At 44.3% G+C, this 26656-nt stretch overlaps 1 protein-coding gene across 1 annotated transcript in view; it reads left to right on the top strand.

The window, feature by feature from the left end:
- Positions 1–4365: 4365 nt before the first annotated feature.
- syde2 (synapse defective 1, Rho GTPase, homolog 2 (C. elegans)) overlaps positions 4366–26656 on the top strand; it is a gene marked incomplete at both ends in the record, with an annotated part of 40684 nt that continues 18393 nt past the window's right edge. Inside the window, 4 exons of the mRNA XM_079221524.1 lie at positions 4366–6457; positions 14474–14766; positions 15202–15601; positions 24835–25976. Coding sequence (XP_079077650.1) covers positions 4366–6457; positions 14474–14766; positions 15202–15601; positions 24835–25976 — 3927 coding nt within the window. The remainder of the gene's footprint in view (positions 6458–14473; positions 14767–15201; positions 15602–24834; positions 25977–26656) is intronic.

Raw genomic sequence — 26656 nt, 5'->3', positions numbered from 1 at the left:
TAGGAAACACGGTTGATGCAGGTTGTCCTGTTGCAGGCTACAATAAAAATGAAGCGGTTTAAATTCAGCTAACGAGTAGCCTGAAAGTGTATGAATTACGTTTTCAGTCTCGTGGTTTTACATTTTAATTTATAAACAGGAAAAACATCTTTAGTTCGATACATCCCTCTTTTCTATGTATGTCATTGAGAATCTTGTAAATATAAATATGATGCATAAAGGTTGGTATCTGTTCTGATTGTTGCCAACTGACATGACAAATGTGAACTTTTGTTTGTTGCAGATTGTTTTGTACAATTAAATTTTGTCCTGGCAATTTTAAAGGTAAAACTTGAATTTCTTTAGCCAAAACAGAAAACTAAAAAAGGGTTTTCTTTAATTGTTTACCCGTTATGAAGATGAAAACTTCAGAGCACTGGCATAAAATCTAACAACACTTTTTGGTTAAAAGCAGCAGAAATATATTACTTTAAAAAAAACGATAGTTATTATGGATCAATAACCCAAATAACATTATCAATCATTAAAGTTCTGAGTTATAACCCAATATGAAGATCATAACCCGGTGTTTGCTTACTCAGTAGTTTTTAATAATAAAAAGACATATTTAGAAAGTGTGCTGTACATTTATTTCATTAAACCCTTCAGGAGATAAACAGTATACACACAGTTTACATGAATATACTGTATGTGACTAATTCAATACTTTAAAGCTTTTAGAATAATGACTCCTCTGTCTCACTCCTGGGACAAGGGAGGGTGGATCTCAACCAACCTGTCATCCCAGGAAGACCCAGACCCACAGTAGACCACTGAACCAGTCTCAGCACCCCAGAGACTCCCAGACTCAGTGATGTACAATCAGTATCCCCCCTTGTCCACCCAAACCCCCGACACCACCCTCCAGCCGAGAGGACGAGGAGCGACCCGTTCCCACCGGCACAGAGGACGAAGTTTGTCTCCGTCTGCTTTTTTTGTGCTGGTGGGTTCGGGAAGCTCCTCACACACACACAGGAAGCAGCTGTTTGCATCTGCTCACAAATTCATAAGGAGACTGGCACTTTAGGCTGAACGACACTGTTGTGTTGAATCTGGCCTCCAATGATGGAATTTTCTTACTTCTGTCTTAGTGATGGATTACTTACGTACCACTGAAAGAAAGGTGACCGCCACTCTCCATCTGGTCCTCTGGTCCTCCATCCTTCTCATCTGGTCCTCTGGTGCTCCCTCTTTGTCATGTTCTTCGTCGTCAAGGAGATCCTGGATGTTGCTTCTTGTGTCACGGCCACCGATATCTGGGTAAAAGAGACTTGGAGACTTTTCTTAACGTTAGTCATATATTACCACACAGCCGTCTGGTTCAGCCACCTTCACCTAACTAAAAATAGAGTAACATGAAAAATCTTTGAATAAGTGTTAATTGACACTTTCAGGAGACTTGTGTTATTGCTGGTATTAAGTGTTGACTTGCCTTTGTCTGGAAAATACATGTATATCTACTGAATAACAACCATTTACTTTCCAATTACCTTTGATTTGATTTCTGCATCTACCATCATCAACTATTATTTAAAAGGAACATTCAGAAAAAAAGAAGAGATATTTAAAAGCTCTGCTGCAAGACTTCTGGGGGATTGAGGGCGGAGCTTCTTCAAGACGTTCCACACCAAAAGGGGAGAGGATGGCCAGTGGGAAAGGAATAACCATTCACTAATAACTTACCTCTGGTTTCTACATCTAGCATCATCAACTATCATTTAAAAGGAAAATCCATAAAAGAGAAGAAGAGATATTTACAAGCTCTGCTGCAAGATGCAACCTATCACCAAACCAAGTCAGACATAAAGGTTTTACAATCCTGCAGCAAAGTGAAAAGCCTGAAGTGGAAAGGTGCAGACCATCTGTAGTCCTCGTCTCTGGTCCTCTTGGTGAACGATCCGAGGCCTGAAGTGGAGAGCGCTGCGTCCTCAGGGTCTTCGTCATCCTCCTCTTTATCTCCGCTGTTCCAGTCGGACCAGACGTCTTCCTCCTCGTCCTGCAATAAACAGCAAACCTGTCCCGTACAGTTACTGAACAGATCGCCCTCTTGTCCCTCAAAAAAAAAACTGCACAACAACGAGCAAAGCTCCTTTCAATGTTAACACTTCTGTCGTGTTCGGGTCAAATCTGACTGATTTACAACTTTAATCAATCATATATATTGTGTTTTACAGCTGATTGTCTCATGGCCTTATGATATCCTCCACACTTGGCATTTGAACATATAAAATTGCTGATCACCACTTTCATTGAATTTCTTGTGGTTTAGTCAACTTTGTAACACCCATGGTGTTTGCGGTCAAAAGTGACCGCCATAGGAAAGGAATGGGAAACACTGGATTATGTCCATTCATCAGATGATCAACAGCCCCATACACATCCACAGTTTTCAGTTACAAGACATTTACTCTTTCTGGCAGAAAGAGCACACTGTGTAGGTCTTTGAGTTTATGTGTGCCTTAAAGAGAGGCCGAGAGCGCATGTGCACTCATACAACCACTGCAGCTTTTCAGCAGCTCATCCTCTTGCAAATTCCAAGTAGAGGCAACAGCAAACAAATGGCTTAAGGTTCAAGTGAAGTATGTTTCATTCCTTTCTGTGGTGTCTCGGACGCTCTTAAGTCTCGGGTTGGGCTGCGAGCAGAGACAAGGGTTAGATGCAAGGTCAAAGAGGAGAGGATTACTCAAGATACACTTCAGATAAAAGTGTCAGCTCGATAATCGACAGTGATTCATCATGTGGCAGGCTGTGCTTTTAGGTTGCCGTTGCCATTGGAGGATGAAAAATTGCCTTTGTGGGTGTGTAATAATGAAGATGAAACTGCGAAAAGACCAATTCCTCAAGACATACACAATCCTGCTCATTTGTAAATGAGATGATTCAGAGCTTCTTGGTTATCGGCATCCTCCTTATTGCTTTTCTGTCTTTCTCTGCAGAGGATCGAGCCCATTTTATTCCCTGAGACCAGAGTTGTTTTCCCTGCTGTTTGCTGGAATGCCTTCACAGCTACCAGTGAAGGTGGTAATTTAAAGTCCTGGCTCACTGCAAGCAGAATTTATTTCACATTTCGGGCACAAATATGTGTTGAATTTCAATATAGAGGCTGGAGCTGCATTTCACTTAGCATCACCCAGACCCAAATGTACAGTCTCATCCTGGTTATGAGATTACTACAGAAAACATTTGTACTACAGATCTATACATGCACATCTGTAGTACAAAACAGGAAACATTCAGATAATAAATGCTGCATTCCTCATACGAAAAATGCATTTGCACTTTTTAAAGGTGAAATGAAATGTATGGAATTCACTGGCAGTATGCAAATGTACTCCAGTGCATATAATTTGGAGGTATAGTACTTAAACATATTTTTCTAGTACAACCTTACCTTAATGGAGTATTTTTATATTGGATTATGTAATACTGTATTTATTTATGTATTACACTTAAAGCTATACACAGGACTTTGTTGGTTTGGGCTGTCCCTGTGAACAAAGGTGGTAGTGTTATCCCGTTTGGAGTCTGTGCTGAAGCAGTTTCTGGGTAACCTGAATGATTCCATCGAGTTGGACCCAGTAGCACAGATGAGAACTCAGAATAACTAGAAATAGACAAAATGTAGGTCATATTGAGGCTTCCGTACAATCAGAAACAGATAAGTTTCATAACCAGATAAAAGTTCCTCACCACAACTTTAAGTAAAAGATACTTTAAGCATGATTGATGTCTGACAAGATCATTTTTATTATTATTGATTAACCCGTAACTTAGTTCTTCATTATAAGTAATTTTCAGTTCCACATTTCCAATTATGATGATGTACTGCTGTCAAGCATGCACACGCTTCATGTATTATTCGGTTGTTTTAAATACGCTTTCATGCAATGTTCTCCGAGTAATTCATCTGCAAGGTCCCTGAACTTTGAGCCGGGAGAAAAAAAAGCCAAATAGCCTGTCTGAGCTGCAAACATGAGGAGAAGGTGAGGTGAGGCGCTAGAGAGAAAGAAAGGCAGAGAGGGAAACAGATGAGGGAGGAGGGCAAAGTGCGTGTGTCTGTGTGTGGAGCAGAGAGAGAGAGAGAGAGAGAGAGAGAGAGAGAGAGAGAGAGAGAGAGAGAGAGAGAGAGAGGTGGTGCAGCTAAGCAGAGTGAGCCAGGAGTGAGTGAGGCGACAGAGCGGAGGTGACAGCGGAGAATGGAGAAGAGCCCGTCCGCCCGGCGAGTTTTGACCGCGGCGAGCGAGGAGAATCCACTCGGCCCTTTCCTTCTGGAGCCATCGTGCTGAACGAAACCGGGAGGAATTAACTAGGGGGCAAAGGAAAGGAATGGCTGATCCTCTGCGGAGGACTTTACTAGCGAAACTCCGGGGGAAGAAATCCAAGAAAGGAGCGACGGTCGGCGGCGGATACTGCTCTGCTGCTGCTTCTGCTGCTGCTGCTGCTGCGAATGGGGGCCGAGAAGGTAAAGAAAAAGTTTTGCAAACGCAGCGCGACCCCGACGAGGTTAGCCCGGTAGTCTTGCCCGCGGGGCTGGATTGCACGACAGAGAGAATGAGTACGTACGAGAATTGTGTTGACGGTGCGACGACGGTGCGAACAGAGGGGGTTGTTGTAGTGCGGGCCAGCCGCTGCTGCTCCGCGGAGTTGTCCGGCGCGCGTCCCCAGGAGCGGAGCAGCGGCGGCGGGGGCAGGGTTCGGGTTAACGAGGAGCTCCTGGGGGTCTCACTTCAAAGAGACGGGCGCGTTGGGGGGCACGGGTTTGCGGAGCTGGATAGGAGCCACCGGGGGCCACCCGGACCCGCTGGCAAAAGCGCGTTATCTGCCGGGGTCCCGCTCGGAGGACCGCATGTCCAGAGGAACCACTACGTGTCGGTGCCGCGGCAGTGCAGCGTCGGGGATTCAATCGGGTTTGGGGACAGTTCAAATCACGTGTTGCACCGGGCACAGGTAGAGCCGCACACCGGGGTCGGTAAGCCACCTGAGAACCGGGTCGCTGCCGCCGACGGTGATGGGACGTCGGAGCCCAGGGACGGAGGACCGTGCCGGCACATGGTAGGCACCGTAGTGGCTGCGAATGAACACAACGCCAACCGGAGAGTTGACAGCGGCCAGACTTCGCTCGTTCGCGCCGAACGTGCGCAGAGAAACACGGAGGAAAACATCGTTATCAAAAGCGTTGAGAGTTACGGGCCTGAGTATGCAGGGGACATGAGAGGGACTGCAGGTGGTCCGCAGAGCCCGACCTTTTTCCCCACAGAGTTAGACATATGCGACATTAACGTGGCATCCCTCTGCGCCACAGAGGAGTCGCTGAGATACACTTTAAATAGCGAAGATGATGATTATTATGATAACGAAATCCTGCCGTTTTACGAAATGCTCAGAGCAAAAGGTGACGGTGAGGGAGATTTGGCGGAGCTGCCACAGCTTGGTCAGGATAAAGGACAGGTGGATGGTAGTAACAGTGCGCAGGAAACAGACAGGCTCAGGATCCAGCTGAAAGAAGCCTATTACCTTCTTATCAATGCTATGAATGATATCAACCTGGATGTCCAACAGGTGAGTGGTGGTTTAACTGAGCAGCAGGCCACCTCCTCCTGTAGTAGTCACTCCAGGGATAGCCTGTGCTCCAGGGTGTCTGCCAAAAACATGGACAGCGACTCCTGGTCCTCAGGAGGCGACCACAGCCCCCAGCAGGTGTCTGACACAGACTCACTCCTACTCTGCCTCAGCGGGAACCTCGAGTCAGGCCTCAGCGGCAGGCTGAGCAGTAAGAGCATGGTGGACCTGTCCCAGACCAGGACGAGACCCACATTGCGGCGCTCTGCTAGTGAGGGAGGTATCCGGTGTGCAGGTGGACCCTCGCTCTGTATTCAGAACCCTGGAGGCCCGGACGTCAGCGGTGATAAAGGGGTCACAGAGGCAAGAGACGCGGCCTGGGTTCGGGCCACGGGGGCGGGTGAGCCGTCCGAACCTCAGGTGCTGTACAACACCAACAGCAGCGACGAGCTGCTACAAGATGCTGGCGGTGACGAAGATGACGGCGGGCAGCTCAACGAGAGCGACGGCTCAGTCAACAGCCTCACAGGTTCCTCAGACAGCAACGCCGATGCATCGACGAATCAGGGCCATGACGGCAGGCAGGAGCCGGCGGACGCCCGAGCACGGGGGAACAACTCCGTCAACAAGGGCCACGGGGTCACTGTCAACAAGATGCAAGAGTGGATGCACAAGGGCCGTTTGTTGTCCTCTGAGATGAAGCAGCGCATCGAGGGCTCGTCTTTGCCCCGCAGCGGAGGCCAAAGCCAGGACCGGCCCTGTCCTCAGGGCAACCTCGGTGTGTCTAAACCGGGGGTCCAGACATCCGACCGAGGGGTCAAATCTGTCAAGGCCAAGTCACCACAGCACCAGCAGCCAGGTAGGAAGGCTACACGGAGTGGCCTCAACTCCCGTGGATCCTCTAAATCAGAGACCTCTCCCCCTCCTTCCTCCCGCCTGATTGTTGTCATCCTCCTCCACTCATAGTAAACTCCATCTGGTGGCGGTTCACCCTGCACTCCTCCTCTTCTGGATGCAAAGCAAAGGGACGAGAAACCTCAGACCTCTTTGCTTTCCTTTTTTAGATTCTCTAACCGGTGGCGGGTTCTGTTCTTCACACTAATTTAGGTGCATTCTAACACTGAATTAATAGCACATCAGGTTTGTATGTCGGATCACTCACAGTGTAGTTCAGTAACAACTAACTCTCCCTCCTCTGCTAGCTGCAGTGGTGTTTTCTCATGGTGTTGGTTGGTGGTGGGTTGGTTTATGTGTTTTTGAATGACTTTTTGATCATGGAAATGCCAAATGATTCTCTGATTGTGTTTTGATGTGTTGGAAAAAAACAAGAAAACATCTGTGTCATGACACCGTTGACAGTGTGTTATACCAAATTAGTTTGTTTACGTGCAATTTAAATGTGAGATAGTCAGGGATTAGGTGGGATGTATATTGGTCTAAACTTTACAGAGCTGACAAAACAATCTCACCACAAGGTCCATATAGTAGATGCTCTGGAGCTTTTAATAATATCACACAATTTTCCTCTGCAGATGGAGCACTTCTCCTCCATGTTGACTTAAAAGTTGACACTAATGACCACTTATTATACACACATTTAATCGCACTTAAATAATGTGATGCTTTACACCACCGTGCAGTGACGGTAACCTGCAATAGTTTTTATTATATAATAGTAATAATAATATGTCGTGCATGAATTTACAACATGAATTGTTCCTTTTGTCCATGCTGCCCTGAGCTGACTACAAACTGTTGGCTAGTTTAATCACAGGATCCGGAAACTGCCTGAGTGGAAACTTTGTATTGACATTTGTTGCACACAATGTGGAAATGGACTGGTATGGATCAAAGACATGTCACCACCTTTTTATTCCACCGCTCGTAGCTTTGTGTGTGTGCACGCTTGTGAATGCCAGTGTGCATGTGTGTTGTTCTGACAGTGTTTTCCAGAGTAAATCGATGACCTGCCAAGTGGTGCAGGCGGTTGTTGACTGTCAGTGCTGTGCTGCTAGAAATAGAGTGTGATCTCTGAGGCTGCTGTGCGGAAGGCCCGTGTTTGACTTCCAGCCACAGTTGGCCCAACATAGCTCCATCTTTTACAACTCAAACCCTTTCCTCTGCTGTGTTGTAGTTGAAATAAAGATGGGGCACTTCTTGATATTCGTTTCCAAGGACTATTTCCCCACTTGATTCTCATTTTTTCCCCATTTTGCTCAGCTTTCCCTTCTCTGTCCCCACTGAACTTTTCCACAGCTGTGGCCAGAGGAATCCAAAGCAGTAGAGAAGCCACTGCAGTTATTCTCTGTGGTAGTGGTGTGTGTGTGTGTGTGTGTGTGTGTGTGTGTGTGTGTGTGTGTGTGTGTGTGTGTGTGCGTGTGTGTGCGTGTGTGTGTGTGTGTGTGTAGGGGGGGTTGGGCTGTCATGTTGCCTTCCTCCCCAGTCGTTTGCTCTGGACAGCTCCCTGGTAACTTGCATTTTAAAGAGACTCTGCATTGAATATTTAGGATGCCATTCCCGTTGTTTAACTTGTTTGCGTTGTGTCACTTAATTCCTTTCCGTGAATGAACAAAATGAAGGGCGATTAAGCATTTATTAAGGTCAGCTCTGGGCTTATCTTGCCACTGTGGGCCTCTCAGCACCTCACAAAGAGCCATTTAAAAAAAAAAAAAAGAAGAAGAAGAAATGCCAAAGCTCTCAAAAGCTCCAGTGAATTGCTTGTCTTGGCTTGAAACTCTTCATTGAGTTTATGGCTTTATTATAAATGAATGCAAATATTTATATAATCCTGGCTTTCTAAAAATAGTCCTGTTCCTCCCCCTGAGTGCTACTTGGAAATGCAACTTCACTATAAAGTCATTGGACAATAATATTGGCTTAATTAGACTGCAGCTAATTTACTTCAGTTATGACTTGTCCTTTAATTACTTTTTACTTTGTCAATTATCACCTACAGCTGTGTGTGTCACGTTTTATGTATATGTGTTGGTGAGGGATATTGTGCACATGAGCGTGCATATGTACATCTCCGGTGTGTATGCATGTTTGTAGTTGCCGTTGGAGGATTTATAGTTGTGTTGTGATGTGCTGTGCCATGGCAGAGGTTTGGCAGTATCCAGGATTCATGTTTCGGCCAGACCTGAAGTCAGAAGTGGTGTTTCAGTCAAAGCTGATGTTGAAACTGAGCCAAAGACACCGCAGAAGTATGAGATCCACTCCTGGGAGGAAGATATTCTGGTCTTTGATTTCTTCTGTTTTTAACTCTTCTCTTCTTTCTTTTCAAATGAAAGAGGATAATTATACTGTATTTGCATGCCTAGAAATACTGACCACCACGGAAAAGAGTAGCATCGGGCAAAAGAAGGTGCTGGTAGGTTGATTTTGTTTCTTCGGACAGTCCCATGCTAGCTGTTTCCCCCTGTTTTCAGCCTTTGCGCTAAGCTAACCGACCACTGGTTGTCGCTTCGTATTAACCGGACAGACACGAAAGAAGGTCTCAAGAGTCTAAATCACATCGAGTAAACAGGCATATTTGCCAAAATATGAAGCAAAGATCAGGCCCACAGTGCAGTATTGCTCAACATTTTAATTACATTAATTATTGCTTTACTTGGTAGATTTAAAGCTATAATAAGACAAAGGTTCAGGTGTAATCTGATAACCCTTGACTGTCATGTCATGGCAGAATAATGTGGCATTTGGTTTTCTGCGTTGTGCCAGAATCCTTGTAACTGAGCTTCAGAGTTGTTGTTTTTTTTCACATAAATTGGTCTTGTCTGGTGTGTCTGCACTTGGACAGATTTATGGAGAATAGAAGCCCTAAAGACACATCAGGTGTTGAAGGAGAAACTGGAGGCACCAGGGTTCATACCAGGATGGTTTATTAGACGAATGAGTCACACGATGTCTGCAAAAAAGTGTGGGGCAAACTACCAACTTTAACAGACTGATTATCATTAAAACGCAATGGATTATGTTTATTAGGTGGCAGCGTTTTATCTGGAGCTACTGCACAAGGCTTTGTCGAGGGGCCTTTCAACGACTTGTCTTACAATTAACAGTGTTTTGGACCTAATTGGGTCCCATTGTTAGTCCATGTGCCTTTGTACAGACCCCCTTCTTAAACATTTTTATCAGTTTTTTTTTTTACTGAGACAAGACACTGAAAGACCTGCAACATTGAAAAGAATTTGGTTTTCAAGCCAACGCACTGAGGAGGAAGTGGCAATAGCATTGGCAGGCTGTGCTGCCAGGACACCTCAACGGGATGCAAGTGTTGACATGTGATGCAACCCTGGACGATCTCAGCCCTGCATGGGTGTAAAAAGAAAAATCTACATTGAGAATCCTCATTACCATATGAAAGAACGTCAACAGGAATGCATGGCACACAGCAAAAGATTCCTTCTGAAGGGGGGAGCATGACACTCTGTATACACAACAAAGTGTTGTCTGTATGGAGGAGAAAACTAGCTGGTGTGTGTTTTGCACTCAATTCAGGAAATGAATGAAAAGCCTATGGGAAAGTGAATCTAGTGTTTTGTCTTAGAGAAGAGAAAGATTCAGAAGATTAAGACAGGAATATAATTGGGTTTACTGTCAGGCTCATGTGGCACGGTTCCATACACTGCAAAAACAGCCCTTCTAGAAAGAAGCAAAACATTCTTATATTCAACCAAATCATCCTATATCAAAGCAAAAAAAACTTACCCCATTGGCAGATTTTTTTGCTTGACAAGATTTCTTAAAATAAGCCAAAAATCAAGAAAAAGTAAGGCATACTTTCCTAAAATTAGATATTTTTTTCTAATCAAAACATGCTTGACAAGATTAATATTCTTTTTTTGGGCAAATATGACCTATTTTCTTGATACAAGGCTTTTTTTTACTTTCTTGAAATTCCTTTTTTGCAGTGTACCAGCAAAGCCAGGAAATAAGCTTTCTCTTTATATATTTGCTATTTTTTCGGAACCTCAGACAAACCCATATCACCCGTCCCCGTCCACCTCTCCCTCTCTTTTTCTCTTTATGTTCTCACACAGACGTGCACCCTTGTATTATGTGCTCTGGCCATCTGCTACCTTCAGGTCAGGGGTGTGTGTGCCCTGAACACATCATCTTCATGCCATCGCTGCACAGGGATACAGGCTCTGTTTGCTCCTTTATGGAAATTTCTCTTCTCTTTTTCTTTGCATTGTGTTGATCCGAGTTCAGCATAGGAACTCGTGGCGGTCATCGGTCTCTCCTGCCAAATAACAATCGAAGGGAGAAGAAGCTGTTTTCTTTATTTCTCTTCCTTGGAAAGCTACCTTGTCATACGTGGTAACATACTAATTGGCATACATAAAACAGTTTTACTTTAAAGAGTCAGCTTTTAAGAGTCTCCAAAAAGGTGTTCCTCGCTGGAGCATTCTGCTGGTTTTAACTTTTGAGAAATCCTTCCCTGCTTGTTTAAAAAAAAATATATTGTGAAAAAAGACAGACCCCAAATTCCTATAGCTCATAAATGCGGTCTTTAAATGGCTTGTTCGGTCCAAAACCCCAACATTTTTTAGTTTACAATCTCATAAGACAAAGAAAAGCAGCAAATCCCAAACCCTGAGAAATTTTGCTAAAAAAATAAACTATGAATCAATCAGCTAATGGATTTATCAGATACACAATTGTTGTAGCTGATACAAACACCATATCCTGATTGATCCCCATCCAAAAGGGTTCTTATTGTTTTATTTTGTTAAAGGCGTGAAACTAACATCATATCTCTTAAATGCTCTTATTTTTTTCTTTGTCTCTGAGTGTCGAAGAAAACTTATTTTTAGTTGAGTATTTTAATTAACTTCTAAAAACAGTTCCCCCTTGCTAACAGTCTATTATTGTAGTTTATAGATTATTCAAAAGAAAAGCAGACTCAGAGAATCTATTATCAATTTTTGTCTGATCAATCAATCAATCATAGACAAGTTTTCCTATCAAAAGCATGAAGGGGGAAATGCTGACATACTGATGTGAGAAGTTGAGAGGAGCCGGACGGTGTTGTGACGGTTTGATATTTGACACCAGTAAAAATGGCTAGATTCTCCCTCGTTCAGTCAAAACGAGTGCCCTGTCGTGGCTCTGGGGAAGGTGTTCCTCCCGGGAAGCAGCGCGACAGTGGAGGAGACGGCAGCGAGGCTTTAAATCTGGAGCTGTGGTCTGGAATGCTGCTCGTGTCGGAACATGCTTCCTCTTCCAGTTATGAAAGACCCCTGAAAGACGAAGGCATGCCGACAACAACTCCATGCATAACCATCTCGCCTCTCCTCAGTCTTGCGTTACCAGATCGAGCGTTAGCAGGAGATTCTGCTTTTTTTGGATCCGTCTTGGTTTTCAAAAATCTTTCCCCTTTCTCACCTTCTTCTCTACCTTTTTTCCTCCCAACTTATTAAATCTTCCCCATCCATAAGTGTGTGATAGTTCATTTTTGGTAAGGGCATTAAACAAACTGAGCTTGTACCTCTTGAATTTAAATTTGTCTTTCAAGTCTGGGCCTCAAAATGACCTTACATCCAGTGTATTCTTTAATATCAGTTCATCTTCATTTGATGTAGTTCATCTGGAGAGAAAAAACTCTATCCTAGGCTAAAGAGTCAGTAGTTTTGGATCTGTCTTGCTTTTAAAAGCCTTTTAAGATTTTGTTCCAAACCACAAGGCTAGTGTTAAAAAATATCTAATTACTATTGTACTGCAGGCTACTTTTCTGTATGTTTCATGTCGATTCAAATCTAAGTAAAAACACTGCTTGCAGACAGTGTTTAAAGGGTTACAAAGAACTCCAGGCCAGAACAGATGCAAACAACCCACCAGAACAGATTATTACAGCTTGCCAGCTTGAGCCTACACATTAACCCCTGGGACTCGGTACAAAAGCAGAAACACACTGCGTGTTTCCCCCTTCACTCAGCAGTCGGCACATGTTTTAGCTACTGAGCTGCAGGCCCATGAACACATCATAATTGAGCCTAATGCAAACACATTAATGGCTCACATTTCTGCCTGGAAACCTTCCTTAAATTGAACAGAGAAGAAATTAAGAAGTACTTAAAGATGTGCTTCATAACCAGGAAGCGTTGAGGTCTGTTTGAATTAAAATGAAACGGATGACAGAGGGTCGGTGATGGGTTGCGCTCTTATCGTTCAAGCTGGTTTCTTTTCACTGTGGTGATAAGAAATGCTTTAAAAAGTGGCCCCTGCTCTTGCGACTGAAATCTGTTTTATTTACTCAGCAGTTTCTTTTTATATAACCATCTGGAACACAGAGGAATGGCATCCCAGAAGCAATTTCATCCCACTTTAAAAAAATAAATAAAATCATATTTCTCAAGTGGGGGGAAAAAGTTAAAAAAATAATAATTCAAGACTTATTTTTGGTCTCTTAACTGACCCATTGAGGCATTGTAGATTGGAGAGTTGCTTTATAAAATTGCCTTGTAGATCACAGGGAAGCAGAGTTCAGATTGGCTGGTTGACTTCCAGAGAAAAGTAAATCCCAGTGGAGCCCTCTGCTCTCTTCGTCAATAAAAGCAACCAAGCAAAAGAAAATACCATAGTTTCAATCGACTGAGTCGAAGTTATGTAATTTGAAACCATGTGATTTTATTTATGTACTTCAGTTCTCTTCCCTTGGACTGCTCTGGATTAATAATACAAAAGACATTGTAGTTTTCCTCATGCACATACAGGATGCCCTCTGTTAGATTTAGATTTTGTGAAAGTGTCTGTAATTTGGTGGCTGTATCTTGGCGCGCATGAAAATGCATTTCCTTGAGGAAAAAATAAGTTGTCATTATAGCATGTGGAGGGGCTCGTCTGGGAGCCGCTGAGGATCAAAACAGTCTTTTACACCAGCCTGCTGTACATGTCAGAGCAAGACCCTGCCCTCAGCACCTCGCTCTGCCAGTCACGCACGCACACACTCACACACACACACGCACAGACACAGACACAGCACGTACATGCTCAGAGGTTGTTTTTCTCCGCCTGTATCTTCTCATCAAACCTAGTGAAAATAAAAGCAAGCCCGATGATTTGCAAAGGTGTTTTTTGATTTCCAATGAATAAACTATTCTTACTTTCTGATTGGGAAAAAATAATAATCATATAACACACTTAAATATATGCAGCTCTTTTAATGCCCTCTTTGGGATATTAAGGGACCACATCACTCTCAATTATTTGTCCTTTTTCACTACTATCTATTGCCACTGGCTGTACTTATCATAGCCCCCTTACATGCACACACACACACACACACACCCTCCCCCCTCTCCTCTATTTTCACAGCTGTAATGTCGGCTGTTTCTCACTCTTTCCCAAGTTGCTCTGATGGAAGATATGCGTGTGTTCAATCCCTCTATCTCCCTGCAATCTCTTTTGAATTCAAAGCCCACATATTTCCAAAAGCTGACACTCCTGAAATGAGAAATCACTGAGGAGAAAAGGGGGGAGGTGCTCCAAGGGGACTGTGGTGGTGTGATTTTAAGCTTGTCTTTGCTCATAAAAATCAAATCACAATAGTCCATCCTAAAGTTATAAAGGATATCACAATCAATTGAGACATAACTCAAATGTGGCTGGCTTTAAAAGGCAGAGACAGGAATAAGAGAAGAGATGAAAGAGGAAAGCTCTATAAAACCTAATGACATTATAAAGCGTTTCTACACCTGTGGTTTCTTGATGCAGATGTTTTCTTCAACTTGACAGAACATGAACAGTCTGAAATTAATTCAGCCATTAACTTCACTTCAATAATGACTTAATTGATGGACATGAATATAATTAGTTGCGTTTTCTTTATGCCAAGAAGTCGTAATGCTTTCTCTTTCCATCACACCCTCAGCTTTCATTGAGAATGTCCAAACCCCCTGTGCTAATGGCCGTGAGGTGGGCCGGGCCAGTGAGTCTTCGTCATGGCGACCACCACTCACCACCATCACTGTCTCCAAGAAGCGCAACTGGCTGCAGCAGAGCTCCCTTGGGAAGAATCCCTGCACCAAGGATGAGCTGCAGGGAATGCTGGGAGCTGAGGAGGAGGGCTCCCATCAGCCGCCACCCTCTCCCAGTCCCTCTCCAGACCACCTGAGACACTCAGGGGGAGCTTCATCACGACCAGCCCGCCTGCACCTGCCTCAGGTTAGCCTCAAGGTCTCTCTGTTACTGGAGATTTGGGAAAAATGCTTATCGGTTGATTTCCCCCCTGTAACATTACATGTTGTCCTTCATCCATGGAGCAAGCAAACAAGATATAACGTGTTGATCGATGAGCTTCGTAGGTGCTGGCAGGTGGTTTTGTTACCTTTGGATGGAGCCAGCCTAGCTGTTTCCCCTGTTTCCAGTCTTTATGCTTAGCTTACCAGGTGCCGGCGGTAGCTTTATATTTAGCATACAGACATGAGAGTGGTATCGATCTTCTCATCTAAATATCTATAAGAAAGAAAAGGGACTTGGGACAGTGGCTGCTGAATGTTTTCGTTCAGGTGACGTCATGCTTTCTTTATTCCTTTCCTCAAAATGACGTCAACTGTTCATGGTTCAAAAGTTTAAGAGGAAACTTGTGTCTTGGTTTAGATCACCGTTGTTCAGGCCAAGGGGTCTCCTCACCCTCGGAGCGTGGATCCAGCCGAGGAGAACGACGCAGACGATGAAGGAGAGATCTGGTACAACCCGATCCCCGAGGATGACGAACAGGAGATGGCTCATCGAGCCTCTTTTCGACTGCGGGTTCCCCCGGGTGCCGAGCCCCAGAGGAGGCCCAGCAGGGGAGGGGATGCGGGCCACGGCGGCAAGAACCTGGCGGGCGGGAGCAGCACCGGCGGGCCGGAGGCGTTCGGTGAAAGCCTCGGTGGTGGTTCAGGAGATGGGAGTCAGGGGAATGCTGTACATTCCACAGAGGCACTACATCTGCACAGACAGATGCTCGCGTGCAAACCATCGGAGGAGGGGGGGCCTTCCACCAGCAAAGCCACAGGTAAAGCAAAAGAAAAAGACACTTTCCTTCCCTTCCTGCTTTTTGTCGACTTTTTCATTCAGTCTTTCCCTCACATTACTTTGGGCCAATGCTCGAGGCCAATTATTGCCTGTTGTTTTGTCTCTCAGATTTTTGTGGTTGCGCACACCTTGAGCACAAATTACAGCCGTTGAAATTGTTTCCAATCAACAGACGTATTTAGCTGCAGGTGCTTCCTGGTGTAGCTCTATTTAGAGTTCTATAAAGTATTTAAGTGTTAAGTTGAGGATGCTATGGCACCAAAAATAGAGTATTGCTGAGTTTAAGATACAAATGTAGCCATCCTAGCTGCTATTTTCTTCTAGTTCTGCTCTGTTTGATAGGAGCAGACAGGAGCTGTCCATTCATATCAGTGTTCCTCATTAGTTAAACTCAGACAGACATTGGCCAGGAGGAATTCAACAGGCATTCCTCATAGGAAAGAATATCCATTTACTTGTGACTGCAGCTCACCCAAAGGACAGTGAACATTGTAAATTGATGGTTCTTAAAGGTTCTTTAGAGAACTCTCGCCTTGAAAGCACGCTCATTAACAATGCTGGTATTGTGTAATGCAGATACCAAAACAATGATGTAAGACCTGCAGAGTTTAAGCAGAATTAACATTAAACATGAATTGAAGTGCTCTCTCTGGACTTTTTGTTTTACTTGTGTGCTTGGAGATTGTTGACAACTATGGTCTCCGGTGACGGCTTGAAGATGACAGCCAGCACACGGCTCCCTGTCTCTTAATAAGCTCAGTCTGTTTTTTTCTAACTTCCGACTTTTTGTTCTCTCTGATGTGGCAACATGGTAGTTTGAACCAATTGGCACATCTTGAGCTGAGCCTATAATTACAACTTTTGACAACACTTTTCTGTGGCACGTAACAGCCATTTCTAGTTGTAGGAGCATCAAGCGAGGCTGAATCATTTGAATACGCTGAGCGAAGTCTAATACTTAAGCTTTTAGTCTTCACAGGCACAGTTTCCTGCATGAATAGAGCATTTCTGTGAAATACAACCATTTTAAAGTTGAAACCACAAGTCATTGAGACCTGTTCCTATAAATAAAATAATATAATGTAGGCTTCAGTTTTCCGTATATTTATGGACATATATATACATATACATATAAAGAAACGGTGTATCTGACAGAGTGTAACTTCCCTAACCTCTTGAGGTGTTGCATTATCTGCTAGAGTAAATCTTCCCCATAGAAGGACATGGGTTTGATTGGCTCCTGATCAATTCCTTGATCCTCATTGACTGGCATCAAACTCCTGGCACTCTCTGACATCACGTGTGGCTCAGCAAAACTCTCCGTCCCGAGAGTCTCTCCTTGTAGGATTAGGATTAAACCAGTCCTGAATTAGTCTCAGTGTTCCAGTACAGGAAAGGCACTAATCATAGCATATGGAGCTAATTATATTTTGGCAATTTCGGCCTGTACATTTTGATAGGTTTCAGTCCTAATAGGCAGGACAGGGGGAATTAGGCGGTGTCATAAGGGCCTTTATTATGTTGGGGAAGCAGATGAGTGGACATAATTGGTGGCTTGAGTTGATAACTCAGCAGTTTTAACGGAGAAGAAATCTTGTTCTGAGCTTCTGTGAACAGAAAGGCTTTGTTAATGTTCACTGATATCTTTTGAAAAAAGTGATTCATTTTGACTGCTTGCTACCATTTAAAGACCTACACCTCGTTTGCATTCTGTAATAAGATTCTGCTTCATGAGAGTAGCAGGTCTGTGATAGTGTGGGTTTATTGCTGCTCTGAATGGTTGCTGTGAAAATGTTTTTTTTTTCTCCTCCCGCCCCGGAACTGCCTCCCTCTCTGTTGCCTGTTGACTTTGCAATTGATTCCTGTGGGTTTGGCGATGCCATCCCACACTTCACTGCAACTAAAAAGAGCAACAAGCCCTGCAACGTGTCATCAAAGAGGAAACACTCATTACTGGTGGTTGTTTGTTTTTGTGTGTGTGTGTGTGTGTGTGTGTGTGTGTGTGTGTGTGTGTGTGTGTGTGTGTGTGTGTGTGTGTGTGTGTGTGTGTTGTGGGTGCAGTGTGCCAAATCAAAAGAAAAGGTGGAGAAGGTAAAATATTGCTTTAGTTAGAAGCCTTCTGTAGCTACAGAAAATTGCTATGTGTGTGTGTGTGTGTGTGTGTGTGTGTGTGTGTGTGTGTGTGTGTGTGCGTGTGTGTGTGTGTGTGTGTGTGTGTGTGTGTGTGTGTGTGTGTGTGTGTGTGTGTATTGTGGTTGCTGTTAACTCCTTAACTTGGTTGCAGAATGACACTGCGCTCCTCCTCCATTCACATTTGTCGGCAGGGTTGGAGGATGGTTGAGAGGAGTGAAAAGGACAACAGCCTGGTGTGGGTGCTCACTCCACCCTGCATTCATTGTCCCATCACTACAGGGTCAAACTGGCCCTGTTTTTTAGGGGACATGGATAATTACTAATACAACATTGAATAAAAGCTTTTATATATTTTACTCTGATAAACTAGACCTTTACAGCTTCAGCTCACTGACGTACCGAATATGAGCTGTCCAATGACAGGAAAGCTTGCCTTAAAAGAAAAGGAAATACGTGCATGTTACCATACTCTCATACATTTAATAAAAATACAAATATCTACAGTGGTTGGAGGGTTATTGTTCAGAAAGATGCTTTGCCAGGTTCTGGCTGTTGGATAATGACAAAATGATTTATTTAGGCCAAAGAAAATCATGATGCAACAGTATTAAACTATTTTTGCATCTCCATTGATATGCCTAAAGATTTGGAAATGTGGTACCGAACTAAACCTTTCTAAACACATGTGTTTGTCTGTAGAAACATCATTGTCTTAAATCTCTACTGTATGTGTGTTTAGGACGCCACACCATGTGTTGAGTTGCCACATTTTGGGAGATGTACCCAAGTCTCGTAGGGAATAATGACCTTTGATGTACGCTTTGACAAAGTCTTTGAGTACAGAACACAAGCAGTGCAGCCACAGTGTTGAACTCCACTATTTTAGTCGCATCAAATACAAGTCCTTACAGACTCCACTCTATGTGCAGGGCTAAAGATTTGACAGGCCTTTCGTTGATTGAGCACGAATAAGAGCGCTTGCTGAATTAATGAAGCAGTGCAGACGTAGATGACTCTCTGCCACTATAGCTTCCCTCTGTCCGGCTGGCTGGTTCTTTTTCCCTCACCGGATACACTCCAGACTCCTCGTGTGCTGCCTATTGACTGACTTTTTGTCCATCTGAATGCTCTATTTGTATGGAGAATAATGATTGATGGACTTTGGGGGTGGTGAGCATGGTGTGTTCCCAATCTCTTGTTCTGTAGCGCCTGTTTGTGGAATCTGACTTGGCCAGCGCTCAGAATGGGATCAGAGCTATTTCTGGGGGTTGTTTTGGTCACGCTCCCTGCTGCATTTGAGAGTTGGCCCCGGCTGCTAAAGTTACATGAGAGTTCAAGCCTCTGAGCTCAAACCTGGAATCTAATCTTGGCTGACGATGGCACGGTTGGGTCTGGAGAAAGTCAACAACTCGGAGGGGCAACATTGTGAGAGCAGCACTTCAAAACCAGAGCAGATTCCTAAGCTTGCCGCTAGATGTGGGGTTTGGGTCACGTAGTTTTCTCATGGATCTTTCTTTCTGGTCTGCTCTTCATTTCACTGCCAGAGCAGCTGGAGAAAACTGTTCTGGTCTCTGATTTGATGAGTAAAGGATTGTATCTCTGTCCACTAGTGCATGATCCTTCCTTAATTGGTTATGTATGCATTGGGGATCACAATAGAGTCACCCCCACCAGAGGGGAAAATAATTGACACCAGAATATGCGACCAAGCCTGGAGCTAGCTAAAAACATCAGATTTAAGCATGTCTAAAGATTATTTTAGCACCGTTGATAACTAAAAGGATGATGAAGATGATGAAGTTAGCTTCTAGCAAGCTAAATGTAGTATGTGTTAGCAAACGTAATACTGCACAAGTTTCTGATTTATCCCCATTCCACATAAAATGTGCAAACTGTCAAAATGCTTGAGCGTAACATACAGAAATATAGTTTGTCTAAAACTAGCATTTGGGGGAAAATGCTTGCTCGTTATTTTATGCATACAGCATGTAAGGATCCCACAGTTTCCTGCTGACACCTCAAGTCTTACCGTCTGTATCCTCAGTCTTATGGGCAGATAAAAACAGAATTTTGGGTTCTTTACCTTGTTGCTATTGCATCCCACGACACAGCATCTTTTTGGCATTGTCTGTTGTTTGCTAGCAGACAAGAGTGACAATTTCCAATGAGAGCCCAAGGGGATATCTTCATGTTGCATTGACTAACAGTCAAAAACCCAAAGATGTTCAAATTCCTCACATTTGAGGGTCTGGAACCAACAACAGTGTAGTCGAGGAAAATTATCACAACCGTAGATGTGGTGGAGTGCCTCCAATACAGAAACACTTTCATGTTTGTCATTTGTCAAACTATTTTGAATTAATTGTTGTTTTAGCACTTTTATTTGATCCAATAAGATATAGCGTCTCTCTGCCTCTTTGTGCCATCCACAATAAATTCCACTCTGTGTGATTAAAAGCCTTTAATTTTTGGTGACGTTTATTGCAATAAAGATGCTCCATCGTAACATCATTAAATCAAGATCGTATTTCCATGAAATGCTTGGAGCTGTTTTCAGATAAAATAAGTCAATCGTCAACCCTCGTCACGTAGCTGTTAGCGCCTTGTTGTTTAGGTCGTGGCAGTGCAGCTAGACCGGTGTAGCTGCAGGTTGTCCAGAATTAGCAGCCACTCTGTCGGCTGAGCCGCAGCAGAGCAGGAATGCCTGCGGTGACAGGCCAGCTAGGCTACATGAGGGCTACTTTGGCAGGGGGCCATGTTGTGCTAGTGAGAGGGCCTGCATGCTTGGATATATTAGCAGGGGTTTTGTAACCATTGTAATGAAACGGCCGGGCTCCCGCGGCCCCTGAAAGGCCTTCCAGCACTGAATGATTAAGAGCCAAAAGGAGAGGAAGCAGCACAGAGCCCGAGCACGGTCACCGAGTGAAGAAACTACAGGACAAGTATGCCATTCACCGGTTTATTTACTCTCCCCTTGTTTGTCAGCACACCCTGGTCTTTTCTGATTTTACATTTAGCACACACATTTAGCGTACAAGCTGGTACGCACGCATGCACACACACACACAAACACACACACACACACACACACACACACACACACACACACACACACACACACACACACACACACACACACACACACACAATCAAGTGAATACAAGTTGTTTTACAGGGGTAATCATGGACAGCAGATTATTGTCTCCCTCCAAGGCTTATCAGAGTATGCTCAGTGTGTGTGTCTCTTTCTCTCACACACAAACACACATTGTTGTAGTCAAGTTCCCTAATATTGTATCACAGGAGGAAATTTCACATTATCCCATATCCGATTACTTACGTCTTGCCGTCGGCTAGAAGGACAATTTGGCTCAAGATGGACGATACAAATACCAGCCCGATCTGATAATGATCAGGTTGTCCCTCACATGCACACACACACACACACACACACACACACACACACACACACACACACACACACACACACACACACACACACATACACACACACACACACCCTTCTCCTGCACCTGTCTGGTGCCAGCGTTGTGTAAAGCCCTCGTTGTAAATTCCTGGGCTTTGTTAAGAGGTGTCAGTGGCCGGGTGCCTGAGGAGGGCTGCAGGGTCATCGAGGGCATCTGTGTGTGTTTGTCTCAATGCATACCTATTTACATGCACTCTCTCTTTGTGTTACAGTAATATGGTGAGTGTGTGTTAAAGTGATGGGGGTGCACACAGTTACCTAACTCAGGTGTCACCCAGAGAAATGCAGACTTTTTGCCCTTTGACCCTGGAACATGGCCCTGGAGGATTAGGTGTCAAACCATCGCCCCTGAACCTCAGCTAGTGAGGTGTCACGTTACTCTCCTGGCTGCTGCCACAAGGCCAAAGGCTACAGAGGACACAGCTGCGTGTGTTTGTGTGTGTGTGTGTGTGTGTGTGTGTGTGTGTGTGTGTGTGTGTGTGTGTGCGTGTGTGTGTGTGCGTGTGTGTGTGTGTGTGTGTGTGTGTGTGTGTGTGTGTGTGTGTGTGTGTGCGTGCGTGCGTGCGTGCGTGCGTGCGTGCGTGCGTGCGTGTGGCCACGGTAATAAACCATGCAACAGTCATGAACTGATCTGCTTCACAGGGCTAGTGGATGTTGCTCCAGTTCATGTTGATTGTAAAATGTAATTGCACAATAGCAGGACACGGATGATAGTTGTTTTGATTCTCACTTTTTAAGGCTTTCAGGTAATGTGAGATGACAGTATTTGAGAGTATTATATAGTCAAGTAAATGAACATTGATGTTGTCTTTCCTGTGTCCTGTGTTGTCATTATTTATAGGTATGATACTGCAGTTTAGGTATCGACCAGGTATCCACTGTGATGAACTAATTGTTGGTGCATAATAGTTGGTCATTCTTCTACAATTGTTTATTTATATTCAGATATTTACATCAAGGAACTTTTGAAACTTCAGACAAAACTAAAGTATTGTATTGGCATCAATTTCTCACAATATCGTACCTCACAACATGGCAAATATGTGCAAAATCATATGAAAGGTAATACAATTTTTGTTCAATGCAATGAACTGTGCTCCTCAGTGGCAATAGTACTTGATTTGTACGAACCCCAAACTTCCCAAACTCCTTTTGTCACTTTTTCATTGTGATTTTAACATGAATTCAGACCACACAATGGTTGTAAAACTATGGCTATGGGATTATATCAACATGATACAATTCTATTGAAAGTTTGTGAATAATAAAAAAATTTTGGCCCTGACTTATGACCAGTTTAAACTAAAGACAAGAGTGCTACTATAAATTAAAAATAGCATTCTACTGCTGTATAACAACATTTGAACACTTTGAACATCAGTTTAATACATTACAGTTGTGTAGCTAAATGCATTCTACTTATATTATACATGTCCTTCTCATTGTACTGGTAATATCATGTGTGGAGAAATTAAGATGGTAGAAGAACTCAAAGGTTTCATCATGTATGTGGAATTTCACTCCTGAAAACCTTGTTTCAGACCTGACCAGGGCTCTCTGTGTACCCGACCCCACCCCAGATGTTGTTTGGGGAGTTTGCACCTCCGGTGCCCTCCACCCATGTTCTCCCTTCTCAGAGCGCCTCTGTGTCTATTATTGGCAAGAAGCTGTGACAGGGAAGGCTACTCAGCCAGGGGGAAAAGGAGGCTAAACATGGTTTGGGGAGGAATGTGAGAGAACAGCCGTGTTCATTTCTACATTCACCGGCCAGCTTGCCAACCTTCCAGTCGACCATCCAGACCTCCGAGTGCCTGGACAAGGGGCGCCTTTGTCCCCCATCTGCCGGCTACACCCTGCCCTGCTCCTGCCCCCCATCTTACCCTTCTCTCCATCCTGTTGGACCTCCTCTGCCTCCCTCTTTTCACTCGTGGGCCCTCGCCCCAGAATAGCACAGCAGGTCCCCTCTGAAAATAGAGCTGGTGATGTTGGCAGGGTCAAGCTCTCGCTCTCCCTCTCTTCTTTCAACTTTGCATCTCTTTGTTTGTCTCTTACAGAATCACTCTATTGTTTCTGAGGCTTATTCGGAGAAAGTAATTAGCTGATGAAAACTGCAAAATCATTTATAATTGAATCGAGCGATCCAAAATCATGGATTAAATCATCATCAAATGAAATGTCTTAATGTCTCATCAGGCCCTGGACTTTCGTTTTGTTTACTATTTATCTAACAGCACTCCCCACGACGCGTACAGAAGCTAAACCCTTCCTGTAGTGCAGCCTTAATCTCAAATGGACCCATGCAGTGAGGGACATCCTCTACAGGGTGAAAAAAGGCAGGTTAGCCACGGACAGCATCTTACCAAAAGGCTGCCGAGCTGCCAGCTTGAGTTTCCCGTTGGTAAAATAGCAGGATGCTCATATTTTGACAAATTCTACTTTAATCACTCAAACGGCTCCATGCCAACTCTTCCTCTCTTTCTCGCCAGATAGATTATTTGAACATGGAAATTGGCCGAAATTGGCCGTAAGGGATGGTAGTGAAGGCCTTAAACCCCAAAGAATCAGCTGAAAGACACTAAAATACTCTTTGAAGCTGAGGGGAGCTGTAGACTATGATCATTCATTCACATTATGCATAGTGATTTTGATAAATATTGAGTATAGCACCTTCCAACATTATAGGATTAATCCAGCCACAGACAGCATCCTGTTCGGTAAGCATGCTGTTTGAAAACCAATCTGGATTCTCCTAGCTTTCTGAAAGACACAGCTCAGTCCTGTAGACTAAACAATGGCTGTCACTTCTGCGTGGAACTCTAGACCCTGAAATTTCATGTTGTAGACATCTAGTTAGGCGAGAACTGCCTACAAGGTCCAATCCAAATGATTTTTTTTTCAATTTGAATAATGACTGAGTAACTCTAGCTCAACCCTGAAGCAGTTGGTGTCTTCAGACAGACATTTCCCTTCTTGTAGACCACTGTTATTCTTGGGGCTGCAGCTAATGACATTCCACTTCAATTTCCCTGGTGGTTTGATTGAATGAAGCCCACTTATAGCAAAGGAAACTCTTTGTGAACAATTTAATTTAGAATTTTTCCCCCGTTAACTATCTAAATCACTGTCTAGGTTTACATATATATAAAGACTGTAACCATATTACATAGTGCCCAAGTGTTCATGAAGCATTGCCTGTTGTGTGTCTGTCGATGGATTACTCGGTTGCATGTAAACCTAATCACCTGATGGTGTGCCATGAAGGTGTAGTGTTTTTCATAAGGAACTGTAAGTCATGGTTCATGCACACTTTGCTTTTGGTCTTCGTCTTTTCTTTCCTTCTGTCTCCACTGGACATTTGAACAGTTGCTTGTAATCATGGAAGTGAGGTGGCCCGTCTCGTGAAACCAGTGATTACAGAGACTTAAGAACTGGTGACTAGTCCTACCCATTTGTTCCTGCCAGTCATCCAAAAGTGTCTTTCTAAATATTTTTCCAGCAACAGAATTTGTTTAAACTTTTCCATAAAGTGTCAACCAAAGAATAATCTGAATTCAAAATGCCTGTTTTTCTTTGCCCTGTTTTTTCCTCTCTAGATGGTCCTGACCTGCCCAATGCTGTAAGCTCTCCACCCTCCAGCCCAAATCCAGCCAAGAAAAGCAGCTCCATCAACTGGTCCTTCCCAGATAAGATCAAGTCCCCGCGCACCGTGAGGAAGATCTCCATGAAGATGAAGAAACTTCCGGAGCTTAGCCGGAAACTCAGCATCAAGGGGACCCCGAGTAGCAGTAACAGCAACAACGGCAACGGAAGCAATCATTTAGAGCCCAGAGCCCATTCTCCTCGAAACAACGCGCGGGGGTTGGAGGTCGTCCCCCATTCCTCAGGCCCGCCTAGATTAGCTGCATCTGGGGGTGGGCAGGCCAGCCGTAACGTGATCTCACGCTACCACCTGGACAGCAGTGTGTCCACACAGCACAGCTTCAGCAAGAAGAAAAGCAACGGCAGCTCAAAGTCTGCCAGTAAAGGTGGCTACCTCAGTGATGGGGACTCACCGGAGCTTGTGGCCAAATCTGGGAAGCACGGCTCTGCAGAGGTGAAGGGAGGGAAAGCCAAGGAGCCGGAGGGAGGAGGCGGAAGCTCTAAACTCAATGGCACGGAGCTGGACATTGATGCTTTCCGCCATTACAGCTTCACAGAGCAGCCCAAGTGCAGCCAGTACATCTCTGGACTGATGAGCCTGCACTTTTATGGTGCTGAGGACCTCAAACCGCCACGCATTGACTCCAGAGACGTCTATTGCGCCATCCAAGTGGACTCAGTTAATAAAGCACGAACTGCCCTCCTCACATGCCGAACTACCTTCCTAGACATGGACCACACCTTTAACATCGAGCTGGAGAACGCCCAGCACTTGAAGCTGGTGGTGTTCAGCTGGGAGCCCATGCCGAGACGCAACCGCGTCTGCTGCCACGGCACGGTGGTTCTGCCCGCGCTCTTCCGGGTGACGCGCTGCCACCAGCTGGCAGTGAAGCTGGAGCCGCGCGGCCTGATCTATGTCAAGCTGAGTCTGATGGAGCAGTGGCAGAACTCGCTGGATGGCGGGCCGGACGGAGACCGGGAGCCACAGGTGTTTGGCGTGGAGGCGTGGCGGGTGGTGGAGAGGGAGAACACGGGGATGATGGTGCCGCTGCTTATAAGCAAGTGCATCAATGAGATCGAGAGCAGAGGCTGCCAGGTGAGTCTGTGTGTGGACCGAAGAGTTTGGCTCTTAGAGTCAAAATAGTAAAAGAAAAGTCAATCAGGCGACACTGACAAGCTTTGTTTCTGCTGGTCATGATATGCGCACCAGCTTTTGTTTCTTTTATTCTTCAATCTGTCTGTTCTGTTTCTGATGAATCGATTGATAGTTGCGACTACACAATGCCAGATAATAGAGTGCCCAAGGACTTATCTTCAAATTGATAGTTTTTTTCTGACAAACAGTCTAAAAACCAAAACATTTTCAGTTTAAAAGGATATAAAAAAGGTCCATAAAGGTCTATTGAGTTTTTACTCAAATCAAATTTGCTGATTATTTTTCACTCGATTGATGGAATTGACGACTAGTTTCAGCAAAATATGATTATTTTCATTATCACATAATCTTCTGATTGTTTCTTGATAACCATCACAGAGAATAGTCATTAATAGTAGAAAATCCTTTCCCATAGCTCAAGGTGTTTATCTCAAATGTCTTATTTGATTTGACCAGCAGTCCAAAACACATAGATATCAAACTTACAATGAAATAATACTGGAGAAAATGAGCAATTAGCATCCTTCCAGCTCAGTATGCCGTAAGACAGGCGCTCGCCCTGTAGCCAGTTGCACTGCGGGATGACTGGCCTGAGCAGAATGGACAGAAGATGTATTGCA

The sequence above is a fragment of the Taurulus bubalis genome, assembly GCF_910589615.1.
Source record: "Taurulus bubalis genome assembly, chromosome: 7".
Taxonomy (NCBI): Eukaryota; Metazoa; Chordata; class Actinopteri; order Perciformes; family Cottidae; genus Taurulus; species Taurulus bubalis.
Note: the sequence above shows the minus strand (reverse complement) of the source record. Positions and strands in the feature narration are given on the sequence as shown.